The 16188-nt window shown below is 44.3% G+C and overlaps 1 protein-coding gene across 5 annotated transcripts in view; it reads left to right on the top strand.

Moving 5' to 3' along the window:
* The window catches only part of nbl1 (NBL1, DAN family BMP antagonist), a 32395-nt gene extending 20265 nt beyond the window's left edge, over positions 1 to 12130 (top strand). For all 5 annotated transcript variants that reach the window (XM_080215298.1, XM_080215297.1, XM_080215299.1 and 2 more), the window contains exons 2-4: positions 6306 to 6497; positions 10282 to 10393; positions 11403 to 12130. In XM_080215298.1, coding sequence (XP_080071424.1) covers positions 6310 to 6497; positions 10282 to 10393; positions 11403 to 11633 — 531 coding nt within the window. In that variant the 5' untranslated portion in view covers positions 6306 to 6309 and the 3' untranslated portion in view covers positions 11634 to 12130. The remainder of the gene's footprint in view (positions 1 to 6305; positions 6498 to 10281; positions 10394 to 11402) is intronic.
* Positions 12131 to 16188: the final 4058 nt, after the last annotated feature.

Genomic DNA, 16188 nt, shown 5'->3' with positions numbered 1-16188 from the left:
GTTAGCACATTCTAAAGACAGCTAGCCCACTTAAATAACTGAGGCTTGTGGGAATACATTAATAAAGGAATATACGTCTTTTCTTTAATCTGCTGCCTTTACAATTCAGAAGAAATTCCCCATGACCACTTCCTGTTCTTATAGCACCTGTTTTTCTTTCCCCAGGAACTACAGCTTGGTTCTTCCTGTTACCTGTGTTTCCTCCACCTGTGTTTTCACCACATCTGCTGAACTATTGAACACATCCAGCCTCAGTGGGCTTCCTGTACTGGTTCCTCTTGTCCTCTCTTCCTCCTTCTGTCGATGGGCAATAACTTCTTTACTTTGTTCACTACTGCCCCCTCTCTTCTTCAATGTACTGGATGTTGTGATCTGTAGTGAAACGATTGCACTCGCCACTGTTCTTCAAAAAAAAAATCACGGAATCTCGGTGGGATGCTTTTCCCCCTTCCCAGGGACAGTTTAAATCTGGTGCCAAGTCCAGGAGACTGCCAGCAGGGGGTGTTGACAAACAGAACAAGCAGCCAATCACGTTGAAGTATTCTCACAGACAGTAAACCTGGAAGATAAAAAGCAGTTTATTCTTCACTTTTACTCCAAATATTTCACACAGCAAAATAAGTGATTATGAATGAATTAAAAGAATTGATAAAGTATCACGAACCGCAAAAATAAATTTTACAGTATGTGGAATTTATCGTGGGGAAATGAGACATTTCACGACCTAAAAATGCAAAAGTAGTCTTGCAGGGTCAGTGAGGCTGTTTCATAGGAAGTATGCTGTTAAAAACTCAGTTACTCCTCATTCAGCGAGGTGTAACTGTTTGAAGGGCTCTCACTGTGACACTAATAGTGTAAGAATGGAAGTTTTTGTTCAGTCTATTTTGATTTGGGGACTTTGGTTTAGGGAAACTTCAATAGCATTCCCTATGGAATAGCGTAGACTCAACTGACAGACACATGAGGAGTTCTGTGTTATTCTGGGCACATGCAGACTTGGAGGATGTCGTCAGCCCCAGTGTGAGCAGTGGTTGTGAGCACTGACTATTTTGCAATCGTTGCCGCTGCAACATTCAGTCCAACGTGTAAACGTGGAGACAGAAAGGTTGAGAAAAAGTTGCAAATCTTTGGGAAGAAAATATCTTGCGTTCTAGTTCTGGGACCTCAGCACTATCTCTATCCGAAAGGGATGGCAATCACACGATGCCAATTATCGCGTTACCTTGAGCAGATTCAAAGATGGAAGCCCTGAGGAGGAAGGAGCATGATTCATGACCTGTCATCTTCCACATCCAGAGGCTGTTCTTTCTTTTGCATAATCAGCCTTTTTCTAATTTGCTGAGCACATAAACTCGACCAGCGACATGTGCAGCTGGTTACTGTGAGTCTGGTACCAATTACATCGTGTTTTGTTTTGTATCGTGGGTGAGGGAGACAGTCGTGTCTCGAATTCACCCTGTCAGCCTTTGCAAACTCAGGAAGACTCTGCAAAGTGAAGTTGCCTCCCTCCCTCCCCTCCCCCCCCCACCACCAGTGTAGTTACAAACAAGTAAAAGACATTCCTCCCAATCCATTCTGTGCTCCACAGACACTGACTCCTCTGGAACAGTGCGGAGATCTGGGATTTCATCTGGATAAGCTGAATAGATCAGGAGGGAAGTGCAGAATGATGCAATTCAGACCAAGCACCGGGGCGGCACAGTGGCGCTGTGGTTAGATACCACTGCTGCCTCACAGTGCCAGAGACATAGGTTCAATTCCTGGCTTGGGTCGCTCTCTGTGTGGAGTCTGCACATTCTCCCCGTGTCTGTGTGGGTTTCCTCCGGGTGCTCCGGTTTCCTCCCACTGTTTGAAAGACATGCTGGTTAGGTGCATTGGCCGTGCTAAGTTCTCCCTCAGTGTACCCGAACAGGTACCAGAGCGTGGTGATGAGGGGATTTTCACAGTAACTTCATTGCAGTGTTAATGTAAGCCTACTTGTGATATTAATAAATAAACTTTAAGAATTCACCAAATCCATGAGAATTGGATCAGGGACTGTGTCTGGAGTCTCTCAATGTTCAGCATCAGCATCAAGCAGGGAGTGAAGCCTGCACTCCTGATCATTACCAGGCTACCTTAACTGGCTGACATGTAGCCTAATAATAGCATGAGCAGGAGGGGAGCTGTAACAATGTGTATCCCTCACGTACCTGTCCCTTGCCGTCTGAAAGGGATTGAGTCACATCTGAGGTTCATTATAAGACCATAAGACATAGGAGCAGAATTTGGCCACTCGGCCCATCAAATCTGCTCCGCCATTCAATCATATCTGATATTTTTCTCATTCCCATTCTCCTGCCTTTCCCCATGACCCCTGATCCCCTTGTTGATCAAGAACCTATCTATCTCTTCTTAAAGTGACCTGGCCTCCACAGCCTTCTGCGGCAGAGTTTCACAGATTCACCACTCTCTGGCTGAAGAAATTCCTCCTCATCTCAGTTTTAAAGGAACGTTCCTTTAGCCTGAGGTTGTGCCCTCTGGTTCTTGTTTTTCCTACTAGTGGAAACATCCTCTCCAAGTCCACTCTATCCAGGCCTTGCAACATCCTGTAAGTTTCAATAAAATCCCCCCTCATCCTTCTAAACTCCAACAAGTACAGACCCAGAGTCCCCAACCATTCCTATATTCTGCTACTAGAAGTGGAGCAGCTGATTTATTTTCTATGTGACGTAATGAGTGGGGTAATTTTTAATGGTGAATTTTTAACTATTCTGCGATGCACTTTGTAACATCAAAAATAGCCATATAACCATAGTAACATTACCCCAAAATATACCTCTCAGCTTCAGTTCCCTGAAACTTGTCGACCCTTTTGTAAGTTAGAGAGCTCTCTCTTTGCGTCTTATTTTTTTGTTGCATCTTTGAAGATTCTACAATTTCTGCCTTGGCTTGGCAGGAAGCCAAAGGTTTAACCTCTGATCCCTCTCTGTGCTTGGGGATTAATCATGATGACCAGCTAATTCATCCATACGGTCCCGGACCCTGATTTAAGAGAGCCAACTTTGGCTGAGTTCATGCAAACACAACCACTCCCACGTGTGAATGTTTGCTGGAATCGTCTCAATGAAGCTTCACTTTACTGAGCTGGTTTGGTGAGGGGGAGACACCATTCAGGATACATCTTTGAATGTGTCTAATTAATGCTCCCAGCATAATGTTATTCAGGGAATATAATCCCAGGTGAGCTGCTTTTAGATTAATAATTAATTTATAAAGCATAATTATAGATTCCCCCCATCCCCCAATCAAAACGAAGAGAACTCTTTCTCTTCCCACAGATGCTGACAGACCTGCTGGGTTTATCCAGCACTTCCTTTTATTCATTCATAGGACATGGGTGTCACTGGCTGGCCAGTGTTTATTGCCCATCCCTAGTTGCCTTTGGAGGGCCGTTGAGAGTCAACCGCATTGCTTTGGCCCTGGAGTCATGTAGGTTGGACTGGGTAAGGTCAGCATTTTCTTTCCTAAAGGATATTAGTGAACCAGCTGGGTTTTTCTGACAATCAACAATGGTTTCATGGTCATCAGCAGATTCTTAACTCCAGGTATTTTTTATTGAATTCAAATGCCACCATCTGCCGTGGTGGAATTTGAACCCGGATCCCCAGAACATTAGCTGAGTTTTTGGATTTATAGTCCAGTGATAATACCACTAGGCCATTGCCTGCCCAGTCTTCCTGGTTAGCACAGCTGCCTCAGAGCGCCAGGAACCTGGATTCAATACTGGCCTTAGGTGACAGCCTGTGTGGAGTTTACGTGTTCTCCCTATGTCTACGTGAGTTTCCTCTGGGTGCTCCGGTTTCCTCACACACTCCAAAGGTGCGCAGGTTAGATGAATTGGCTAAGTTGCGCCTTTGTGTTCCAAGATGTGTAGTTTACAGGGATAAATACATGGGGTTATGGGGATAGGGTCTGGATGGGAGCTCTGTTGGAGAGTTGGTGCCGACTCGATGGGCTGCATAGCCTTCTTCTGCACTGTAGGGATTCTATGATTCTATGAAATCAGGACATTTAAGACAAATAATAAATTATTCTTTACAGGCTGAATGACCAATATCTCTCAGTGAGAGAGAACCTTGTATTGACTTAAAGAAGGTTAAGAGGAGATTTTTTTTAAAGAGATGTTCAAATCATGAGGTGTTCTGGACAGATTATATAGGGAGAAACTGTTCCCGTTTGTGAAAGTAAGAAAAATGAGAGGGCACAGATTTAAAGTGATCAGTGAAAGACACCCAAATGAAAGCTTCTTCGTATATGTTTCTGTGATAATGAGAGCTATTCATCACTGGGGAACAAATAGAAGAAACTTTAGGAAGTCCACCATCACTATGTCACCCTTCCTCTTTATAAAAACTCAATAGGATTTTCAGAAATGATAAAACTTTAAATGGGAATTTTTGTAACTTTGAAAAATGAGAAGAAATTAATCAATAATTCTTAAATTAATTTCATCTCCCTATTGGATCCAGGTGAAAAGGGGAATGATTGCTGCTTTATTGCAGTGTCAATTAAATGCTAATGTTACTGCAGTGCCTATCTCGTGTGACATGAGACTGTGATCATATCGTGTCTTATTCTGTCTTAAAAGTTACTAAGCAGAGTAGGCAGGGTGAACCCTTAATCCATCTCCTTGCTTGCTCGCTCCAAAAACCAATTCCAATTCAAATGGAATCTAATTCATGGTCCCCCACAAGACAGACATATAAGATGCAGGCTGACAAGAGAAGACAATCTCGAGCTTGATCTGACATTTGATCTTAATGAATCCCAAAGGAGAGAATGGAGCTGTCAACTCAAGATCCAGATCACGTTGTCTTGATGTGAATGGCATTGGGTGTGTGTGGCCATGAACCCAAATTTAGTTGCATTATTCCAACTGAATCAGACATCTGAAAGGTGCTGATGTAAGGAATGTAGGGAACCCTTACTCCATGTGTAAAGAGACTTTTGAAGCCTTAGGCTAGAATATTAACATTTATTGTAAGGTGACAATAGTAAGTTAACACTGCTGCCTCACAGCGTCGGGGACCCAAGTTCAATTCTTGCCTTGGATCATTGTCTGTGTGAAGTTTGTGCATTCTCCCCATTTCTGCATGGGTTTTCTCTGGGTGCTCTCATTTCCTTCCACAGATGTACAGTGTATTGGCCACACTAAATTGCTGCTTGATAGCCCAAGATGTGTAGGGGGATTAGTGGGGTAAATACATAGAATTATGGAATAGGGTCTGGGTAACATGCTATAATGGAGAGTAGGTGCAGACTCAGTGGGCTGAATGGCCTCCTTCTGTACTGTATATTGGTGATTTTTTTTCGCCACAGCTGCTATGTTCTACCTCTATGAATTGAATATAAAGGTAGAGAGGTTATGCTTCAGTTGTATAGGACTTCTGGAGTACTGTGTATAGTATTGGTTTCCTTATTTAAGGAAAGACGCATTAGAAGCAGTTTAGAGAAGGTTTTTTAGATTGCTTCCTGGAATAGGCTCGTTGTTTGGACAGTTTAGGCTTGTATCTGCTGAATTTTAGACGAGTAAGAAGCAACTTGATTAAAACATATAAAATCCTGAGGGATCTTAACAGGGTGGATGTGGAGAGGAGGTTTCCTGTTGTGGGAGAATCTAGAACTCGGGGCCACTGTTTAAAAGTAAGGCATCTTCCATTTAATTCAGAGATGAGAAGGTATTTTATCTCAGAGGGTTGAGATTTTGGAACTGCCTTCCTCAAAGGCTGTGGAAGCAGAGTGTTTCCAGAGCAGAGGCTTATAGATTCTTGATCAGTAAAGGGGTGAAAGGTTATTGGGGGTAGACAGAAGGCCACAGACTGACCAGCCATGATCTTATCGAATGGTGGAGTAGGGTCAGAGAGTACTCATACTCTTGATTCATGTGTTCATGTGTGTGTCTGGATGAGTTAAATTGGGTCAGATCCACACCCTTTATTCCAGCACAATGAAGCTGTGACATGGAAACTGCAGCTCATCGTAATGGATGCATTGGCCTTTCTGCTTCCAAAATGACTCCATGTTTGTGCTCAACTTCTTTCTTGGTGAGCTTTTACCCTGTTTATATGCTATTGTGTCTGGAGAAAATGGGACTGATTGATGGATTTGGAGAGATGCGAGGCAGGAAGCAAGGGAGAGGATGTACCCCACAGATGGAAACAACATCTCATTCTCCTTCCTGCAGCCTCAGGTAGATCCATCTCTGATCTAGGCTATTCTTTCAGATGATCGCTCATTGCTAATTGGCATCTTTTTCTCTCTAGGACCATGGTGGAGCAGTTGACGATGATGTGTTGGTCCTTGTTGGGTATTTTGCTGCCAACTCTAGTTGTTGCAGCGCCACCTCCCATCAACAAACTGGCACTGTTTCCAGATAAGAGCGCTTGGTGTGAAGCAAAGAGTATCACCCAGATAGTTGGGCACACAGGATGTGAGTCAAAATCCATCCAGAACAGGTAGGTATTAAAAAACAGCACTGTGTTCAAATAGCTTTCTAAACTCTACTTGAGTTCAATAAAAAGCTCAACGTGTGGTCTGTCTGGACAATCCCAATATTTAGGGAATATCAAATTCCATAGTATCTCTCCTCAATCTTTCAGTCAGTCAGCCATATTTCCCTCAAGCTTATGGTTACAGTTAGCCCCCTGCTACATTCTCACAAGCTCAGTGTGTGCACTTGTCACCTTCAGTTATGGTTAAGAAGTCCAAACAGGAGGAGTTTTATTATATAAAGAGTCATCAATTTGGGGAACAACTTCCCAGGGAAGGCCATCAAAGCAGACAGTATCAATAAGCTCCTAGAATCATTGAGTGTTTACAGCACAAGGGAGGCCATGCGGTCCATCGACACCATGCCAATCCTCTGCAGGTGCGAACCATCTAATTTCACTGCCCCCTCCCTCCCCCACTTATATCTAATTTCACTGTCCCCCCATCTAATTTCACTGCCCTCCCTCCCTCCCTCCGTCCCCCACTTATATCTAATTTCACTGCCTCCCCCATCTAATTTCACTGCCCCACTCCCTCCCTCACTTATATCTAATTTCACTGTCCCCCACCCGCCCCACCTAATTTCATTGCCCTCTGTCCTGCAACTTCTTTTACCCTTTTGAAAACCAGGATTGAATCTACCTGCCTTTTGGGAAGTGCATTCCAGATCAAAATTGCTTACAATCACCATTAAATGGGTGTCCTATTGTTCCACGCTCTCCCGCCAATGAGAACCATTTTTCTGTGTCGAGACTGTAATGACTTCAACGAGGCCCATGAGGTTGGCCTGTTGGAGTATGAGCTCCCTGATTGAGGCAATGATTGCCTACCCAATCAGGGAGTCTCACTGGTGTACATGAGGAGTGTCAGATCTACCGACACTCCAGATTCTGACTTTGTGTCTGAAACGCTCTTAGGAGTGGAATTGAGTTTGTAACTAAAGGGAATCTGGTGAGGGGACACGGGCCTCTGAGGAGTTATTTCAGAGAGCTCTACATGGATTTTTGAAACCTCAATCGTACCTCCTTCTTTGCTCTAAGGAGAACAACTCTGGTATCTCCAGTCTATCCAGGTACCTGAAAAGTCCTTGATCCCTGAAACTATTCCAGTCGATCTTTTTCCGAACATTCTCGTATGCCTTCGCGCGTTTTCTAACGAGACAGTTGGGTGGATTTGTGCAGAGGAGAAATAGAGGGATATCAACAGAAGGTGGGCAGTGGAAAAGGGCTTGTTGGGCCAAATAGTTTCCTGTTGTTCCTCGGAGCCATTATTCTAACATCAAAGAATCATAAAATCCTACAGTGCTGAAGGAGGCCACATAGTCCTTCAAGTCTGCAGGGAAAACATTCCCACCCAGACCCTATCTACGCAACCCCACATATTTAGAACATAGAACACTACAGCACAAACAGGCCCTTCAGCCCACAAGTTGCGCTGATCATGTCCATACCTACCAGGCCTATCTATAACCCTCAATCCCATTAAATCCCATGTACTCATCCAGAAGTCTCTTAAAAGACCCCAACAAGTTTGCCTCCACCACCACTGACGGCAGCCCCACTAATCCCTCTAACTTTTCATTCTGGGACATCTGGATTCAATTCCAATAACTCATAGAATCGCTGCAGTGCAGTGGGAGGCCATTTGGCCCATCAAGTCTGCACCAACTCTCTCTGACAGAGTACCTCGCCCAGGCTTCCTCCTCCCAACCCCGCCATCCCACACATTTACCATGGTTAATCTCCCTAACCTACACATCTTGGGACACTAAGGGACAATGTAGCATGACCAGTCAACATAACCTGCACATCTTTGAACTGTGGGAGGAAACCAGAGCACCCAGAGGAAACCCACTCAGGCATTGGGAGAACGTGCAAACTCCACACAGACAGTGATCCAAGCCGGAATCGAACTTGGGTCCCTGGCACTGTGAGGAAGCGATGCTAATCACCATACCGCCCCATATGTTTTGGGAAAAGTGACACAGAGGATTGAATTGTATGAGCTGGTTTGCAATCTGGGTAAAAAATGGCCTTTAATCCAGTGTTTTGACTTGGTTTCAGTGGTGTGGAAGTAGATGGATGAGAGTTTTGAGATTTGACATTGATCTGAAAACTGCTGCTGCTGTCAGTCTGCAATTAAGTGATACATTCTTCCTCGGAAAGACCTCAGCTGTTCCTGCAGTGACTCGAGATATCCAGACGGCAGCAAGGGATGAGAGGCTGGGAAGCACTTAAAACCCAGTGTTGCTGATTGGGATTTTGGGCTGTTTGCTGGTTCCACCTAGCAGCTGGATGTCTGATGGCTTTGATGAGGTTTCAATTTGCTGGCCCTCTGGCGACAGATACGCTGCATCTGCCCTTCATCTGGCCAAGCGCCTGGTGAGAACCAGCTGCTTTCCTGTTGTCTGGGTTTATTGGAGGTGTAAATGAGCACTGCGGCTCCCAGCCGCGCACTGACGGACTGCCAGCCTGCCTAGAGTGGCAACTTGTAAAAGGCATCATTAGAATATCACACCATTTACAGGGAGTCCGAAACCATGGGGCTCAGGTAAAGAGTTGTTTCATTGTGGCATTTAGTGGCCTATTTTCTTTGCTCAGTTAGCCACTCATTCACTCAATAAATATCACAAGTAACGTTATTGATTAGCTTGTGTATCCGGGCTCACAGAGTGAAGGACGTGGGCAAGGACAAATTAAAAGTGTGAACAACTTTGTGTCATTCTTCCAGGTGTAGTTAGAATCATCGGCTGGAATTCTACCATCCCACGTGCCACATAGAACCATAGAAAATTACAGCTCAGAAACAGGCCTTTTGGCCCTTCTTGTCTGTGCTGAACCATTTCTTGCCTGGTCCCACTGATCTGCACTTGGACCATATCCTTCCACACCCCTTTCATCCATCAACCCATCCAAGTTTTTCTTAAATGTTAAAAGTGACCCTGCATTTACCACTTTATCCGGCAGCTCATTCCACACTCCCACCACTCTCTGCGTGAAGAAGCCCCCCCTTAATTTTCCCATTAAACTTTTCTCCTTTCACCCTTAACCCATACCCTCTGGTTTTTTTCTCCCCTAATCTCAGTGGAAAAAGCCTGCTTGCATTCACTCCTTGTGAACCTTCTCTGCACTCTTTCAAACTTATTTACATCCTTCCTGTAACTAGGTGACCAAAACTGTACACAATACTCTAAATTACACAGAATTGGAGCGAGCGAGGGGCAGAAAACGGAAATGTCCATTGACCTCAGTTGGGAACTCCTGGTCTCGCTCGAGCAAGGCTGTAAAATCCCACCCATAGGGTCGTAAAGTTTTACAGCACAGGAAGAGGCCATTCAGCCTGTCATGCCTGCACCAGCCATCAAACACCTATTTATTCCAATCCCATTTTCCAGCTCTTCATCCGTAGTCTTTGTGCTTTGATATTTCAAGTGTTCATCTAAATGCTTCTTAAATGTTGTGGGGGTTCCTGCCCCTCCCACCCTTTCAGGCAGCGAGTTCCAGGTTCCCACCACCCTCTGGGTGAAACGTCTTTCCTCAAATCCCATCAATCTCCTGCTCCTTACCTTAAATCTGTGCCCCCTGGTTACTGACCCCACTGCTAAGGGGAAAGTTTCTTCCTATGTCCCTCATAATTCTGAATAGTAATTGCTGATTATCAGGTGATGGGATCGATCTGGTTTTATTGTAGTGAAGAAAGTGAATATCCTCTTTACGTATGATAACGTACCTGCTTTGTTCCCTCCCTCAGAGCGTGTCTTGGCCAGTGCTTCAGCTACAGCGTGCCCAACACTTTTCCACAGTCCACTGAGTCCCTTGTTCACTGTGACTCCTGCATGCCAGCACAGTCCATGTGGGAAATTGTAAGTAATTGTTTGCCTCCCAGTCTGGTTACCTGTGATCTATCGCACCTCAAAGTCTCTCTTATCCGATGGAAAAGCGTCAACTCAAAGCATGGCCTTCTTGAAGGGTGGTTCGCAGTGCCAGGGACCCAGATTCAATTCCGACCTCAGGTCACTGTCTGTGCGGAGTCTGCATGTCCTCTCCGTGTCTGCGTGGGTTTCCCCCGGGTGCTCCGGTTCCCTACAAAGATGTGCAGGTTAGGCTGATTGGCCTTGCTAAATTGCCCCAAAGTGTCCCAAGATGTATAGATTATAGGGATTAGTGGGGTAAACGTGGGGTTACAGAAATAGGGCCCGGGTGGGATTGTTTGATTTGATTTGATTTATTATTGTCACATGTATTAACATACAGTGAAAAGTGTTGTTTCTTGTGCGCTATACAGACAAAATATATTGTTCATAGAGAAGAAAACGAGAGAACATAATGTTACAGCCATAGCTAGGGGGTAGAGAAAGATCAACTTAATGCAAGGTAAGTCCATTTAAGAGTCTGACAGCAGCAGGGAAGAAGCTGTTCTTGAGTCGGTCGATACGTGACCTCAGACTTTTGTATCTTATTCCTGAAGGAAGAAAGTGGAAGAGAGAATGCGTGGGGTTCTTAATTACGCTGGCTGCTTTGCCGAGGCAGCGGGAAGTATAGACGGAGTCAATGGATGGGAGACTGCAATGGCTGTTGGTGCAGACTTGATGGTCCTTCTGTACTGTAGGGATTCTATGAATTAGTGAGCCAGTGACGCCCATGTCCCATGGATGGATAAAGAAACCTCCTTCGGTTTTTCCAATCTGCAGCCTTTTAAAATCCAAACTTGGGGAATACTGAGTCATTGCAACCTGAATGACCTCCTGTTTTCCATGCGTTCTGCTTTCCTATTCAGCAGGATTCCTGAATAACCATTGATTTTTTTTTTCTTTAATTCAATACGAGAAATTGGAGATGGAGTATTAAAGGTGTTCCTGGCTTGTGTTACAGGTCATGTTGGAATGTCCTGACAATGAGGACACGCCCAGAGTGGACAAACTAGTGGAGAAAATTATACACTGCAGCTGCCAGGCGTGCGGGAAGGAACATCATCAAGTGTCCCGACTCTTTAACACCGTTCTAAATGAGGAGGACGCTTCTCCTCCAGACGTGGCTAGGTCGCCTCAGATAGTTCACCATGATGAGCAGGTCGCTGTCAAACCTGGCAGAGAAGACAAATAGCAAAAAAGAGACTTTGACACGAGAAGAAACATGCAAAGAAAAAAGAAGTTTTGGAATCAAATTTTAGTTTGTTTTATTTGAGAAGCAAAATATAACAAAAATTAAAAAATACATGCAGACTTATTTAACGAGAAAGTCTTTAAAGAATGTCATTTGTTGTAGAAGTTAAGCAGGAATCCCAATCAAATACTAATATATACCTCACCGAGATCCAGCAAAGTACAATTAGAATTTGGTGATCAGTGTTGGGTTCATGTTGTGTGTAATTTAGTGAGTTTTTTTTTAGGAGCACAGAAATTGCTGTGTTACCATTTCAACCGTATTACTGTTTGTATAGAAAATTACTGTTTATAAATCTTGTCAATTATTTTCTTTTTTTAAAATTCTCCTTTTGTTTAGTTTCCTGGTCATTAGAGATTTTGTAGATTAAGGAGAATGAAGACACAACATAAGGAGACAGACACAGACACAAAGGGAGACAGACAAAGACACACAGATGCACAGAAAGAGAGAGACACACACAAATGGAGGGGTAAACAGATCGGGAGGGAGATGCACGCACCACACACACACACATTCATACACATACTCACGCACGCACACACACACATACACGCATACAGGTATACTTGCACATGTGCACGCACACACAGGCACACACACACATACTCATGCATGTGCATACATACATGCACACGTACATGCATACTCACGTGCACACACGCATACACAAACATGTACACACAGGCATATCTGCATACATATTTTCCCATGCACACACTCTCAAAAGCAAATACGTTCATAAATATAAAAACACAGACATACACGTGCACATACACACACATGCATACATACACATGCATGTGCAAACATTCAAAAACATATGCATGTACACGCATACAGGCACACACACATGCAGAGAAAAACACAACTGAATAGACAGAGGCAGACACAGCCAAAGAAAGAATTTGTAAGATACAATTAAAACTCTGCACCCACACAACACTTCAGAAGGAAATGCAAATTTTGTTAAGATAAAATGATGTATAATGAATGTGTATTTTTGATGTCAGGAGCATTGAAATTGTGATGGGAGTTTGGAATGGAGGAAATACTGCAACCTCTTGTTTTGCTGGGCAAGCTGTGTGGTGTGGCTGAGAGCTGACTAACGCTGCAGTTTAGATCCGGATTCTGTGCTCATTTCACTGATGATACTGTTTATAAATCTTGTAAACTTTTCTGTTCAAGATTCTCCTTTTGTTTAGTTTCCTGGTTATTAAAGATTTTGCAAATATAGGAGAGCGACGACACACTACAGGGAGACAGATACTGAGAACGAGAAAGAGACACACAAATGGAGAGATGAACGGATTGGGAAGCAGACACACTTACCACACAGGCATATTCGCACATATACTCACACACATACACGCGTGTGATGTAGGATACCTGTAGCATCTGAATCAAGAGAAACAAAACATCACGAGGGCAGAAGTGAAAGAGGGAAGGGTGGGAAGAGTGTAAATATCTATTTCCATAACCTTATTCTGTACTTGTACTTTTCTTTTTATTAGCCATGTGAATTTATTCCAATTGATTATATCCGGTTCTCATCTGTGATTTTGTAAGATTAAATTCAGAGATTCTAGCAGCCAGATTTAACTCACCTGGAAGTAACCAAGGTGTTAAAATGTAGCATGGACATTGCCAGACGACCCCCCCGCCCACCCCACCACCCCACAGCCCCCTCCCCTCCCCTCTCCCACCACGCCCCGGTCTGGTCCACCGCAATGGTAAATATATAGACCGAGCTTCGTTAACACCAAGCACCATTTTAACCCTGGTCTGAATAATGGAGGAATGGTGAATAAAGCGAAATGTTTTTACAATGTTCTTTGCACATTTCTGAAAGCTGTTTAGTTACAAGCTTCAATTATCACAAATTCCATTTTCTACTGAGAGAAATCAGACATTTGTGTGATTAAAAAAATGACAAAGCTGGAGAGAGAAAAGAACCTGTCAGGTCAGAGAGGAAGAACACTCCGTCTGATCCCACCAGGAAACGTTGGGCTTATCCTGCCCTGTGATCACCCCATCCCCCCCACGCTGCTGGGAATTTCCTCCCAGGGCTCTGGGTCTGTGCTGGTGGGTGACTTCCTCATGGCTGACCTTCTTGGCTGATCTAATAGCCACATTGGTTAACACTAAGCTGAGGCCCAGCTTGTTTCAGTCAAGCCTAACTACTAGCACTCACAGATGGACACAGCCGCTTGGCTGGATTCCTGCCCAAGGTTAAAATCGAACCCAAAGTGTCACCTAAGATGGAAACAAAAAATGCTGGAAAATCTTAGTGGGTCTGACAACATCCCTGGAGGGAGAATAAAGCCAACGTTTTGAGTCTGGATGACTGTTCATCAGAGTATCTGCTAAGGTGCTGGTTGGTTGTGTGCAGGTTCAATTCATCTCACCTGGGCCAGAGAATCCCTACAGTGCAGAAGGAGGCCATTTGACCCATCAAATCTGCACTGACCACAATACCACCCAAGTCCTATCCCGGCAACTCCACATACTTACTCTTTGATGCTAAGGAGTAATTTAGCAGGACCAATCCACCTCACCCACACATCTGTGGACTGTGAGAGGAAATTGGAGCATCTGGAGGAAACCCAGGAAGACACGGGGAGAATGTGCATACACAGATAGTGACCCAAGACCAGAATTGAACCTGGGTCCTTGGCGGTTTGAGGGAGCAGTGCTAACCACTGTGCCACTGTGCCGTCCCACTGGCCAATGATACAATGCACCTTGGTTAAAGGAGAAAAAGATCTGTCTTGGCCATTGCTCCAAAACACCCTCTGGTAATCCATGCAGGAAGAAATATTGACAGTGGGTGAGGAATAGGAATTGGGATTTACCATCATGGCCCCGAGTGGCTAAATAACTTGATAATGTTCAATGTCAGACTTCTATTTGAAGAATGACAAAGTCATGGGGAATCAGAAGAATGCAAGTCTCTCACAGACTCAATGTTCTATCATCAAGCCTCCTCAGCATACTAGTTCACGACAGCTTTCCTGGGAGACACAGTTACTTATGAACACCTTTTTTATTCATTTGTGGGATATGGGCATCGCTGGCTGGCTGGCATTTATTGCCCATCCCTAATTGTTTCTGTTCAGAGGGCAGTTGAGAGTCAACCATGTTGTAGATCTGGAGTCACATGTAGGCCAGACCAGGTAAGCACCACACAAAGCATTGATGCAATATTAATCAGTGGAGTTGCATTGGATGCAAATGGAGAGTTTGATGATAGGATTCCAGAAGGTTTTCATGACTAAGTTGATGTCAAACCTGTACCTTGTTCACCATGCTAAAAGCAAGTCTACTTTTATGCTTGTCCATATTTCTTATTCACTAATTTGAACCATTTTGTTTCACAGCTGGAGCTTTCAGAAAAGCTATTTCTGATTCACAGATGAGTCCTAAGTATAGGCAGATGGACAGAACGAGAGAGAGAGAGAGATTCACATCATTGGAACGTATATTTAATCTGTTCTATAGGCCTGAGAACTCCATGGGAGGCAGCTAAGTGACTCACAGAAGATGGTCTGATAATATGCAGTATCAAGCAGTAAGATTCGTGCCTCAGAGTCGGAAGGTTTGAGGCTGTCAAGTCTCATTTCGGAAAATTAAGCCTAAAATCTGAAGCTGGCTCTCTGGTGCAGTGCTGACGGAGTGCTGCTCTGTTGGAGATGCTGGCTGTCTGATGAAAGATTATACTGAGGGACCGCTTTGCCCTCTCATGTGGACCCAAAATATCTCACGGCACAATTTCAAAGAGTTCTTCTTGACCAATGTTTATCCATCAGTAAAAACACATAGGCTGGAATTTTACCACCTTGCCCACCCCAAAATCAGGATGAGAGAGACTCGCAGAACAGCATTCCCCATTGGCCTCGGGCAGGATCTTACGGGCGGGCGAGGTGGTAAAATTCTGGCAATAATCTGGACGCAATTTTGTGCACTTCAGTTTTGGGGTTGCTGCTGTTCTGCAGCAAGTGTTTGGTAAAGATACCTCACCAATTTGCCATTCTTTACATGCAGATACAGACTCTAATTAAGTCTCTGTGCAAACTGGCTGCTGTGTTTCCTACTTCAATAATGGCTACACATCATATGGGCAGCATGGTGGCACATGGGTGTCACAGTGGTTAGCACTGCTGCCTCACAGCGCCAGGAAACTGGGTTCAATTCCGGCCTTGGGTTACCGCCTGTGTAGAGTTTGCACATTCTCCCCGTGTCTGCATGGGTTTCCTCCCAAAGGCCAAAGATGTGCGGGCTAGGTTGATTACCCATGCTAAATTGTCCCCAGCGTCAGGGAGATTAGCAGGGTAAATATATGGATTTATGGGAATAGAGCCTGGGTGGGACTGTGATCGGTGCAGACTTGATGGGCCAAATGGCCTCTTTCTGCACTGTAGGGATTCTATGACTCCATTCTATGAAAAAGAATTGGTTGTAAAACATTTTGGAACATTCTGTAATTAGGATAGGT

Source organism: Carcharhinus amblyrhynchos, chromosome 30 (genome assembly GCF_965287045.1).
Source record: "Carcharhinus amblyrhynchos chromosome 30, sCarAmb.v2.hapA, whole genome shotgun sequence".
NCBI lineage: Eukaryota > Metazoa > Chordata > Chondrichthyes > Carcharhiniformes > Carcharhinidae > Carcharhinus > Carcharhinus amblyrhynchos.
The sequence above is the reverse complement of the archived record's forward strand: the minus strand, read 5'-3'. Positions and strand labels throughout refer to the sequence as shown.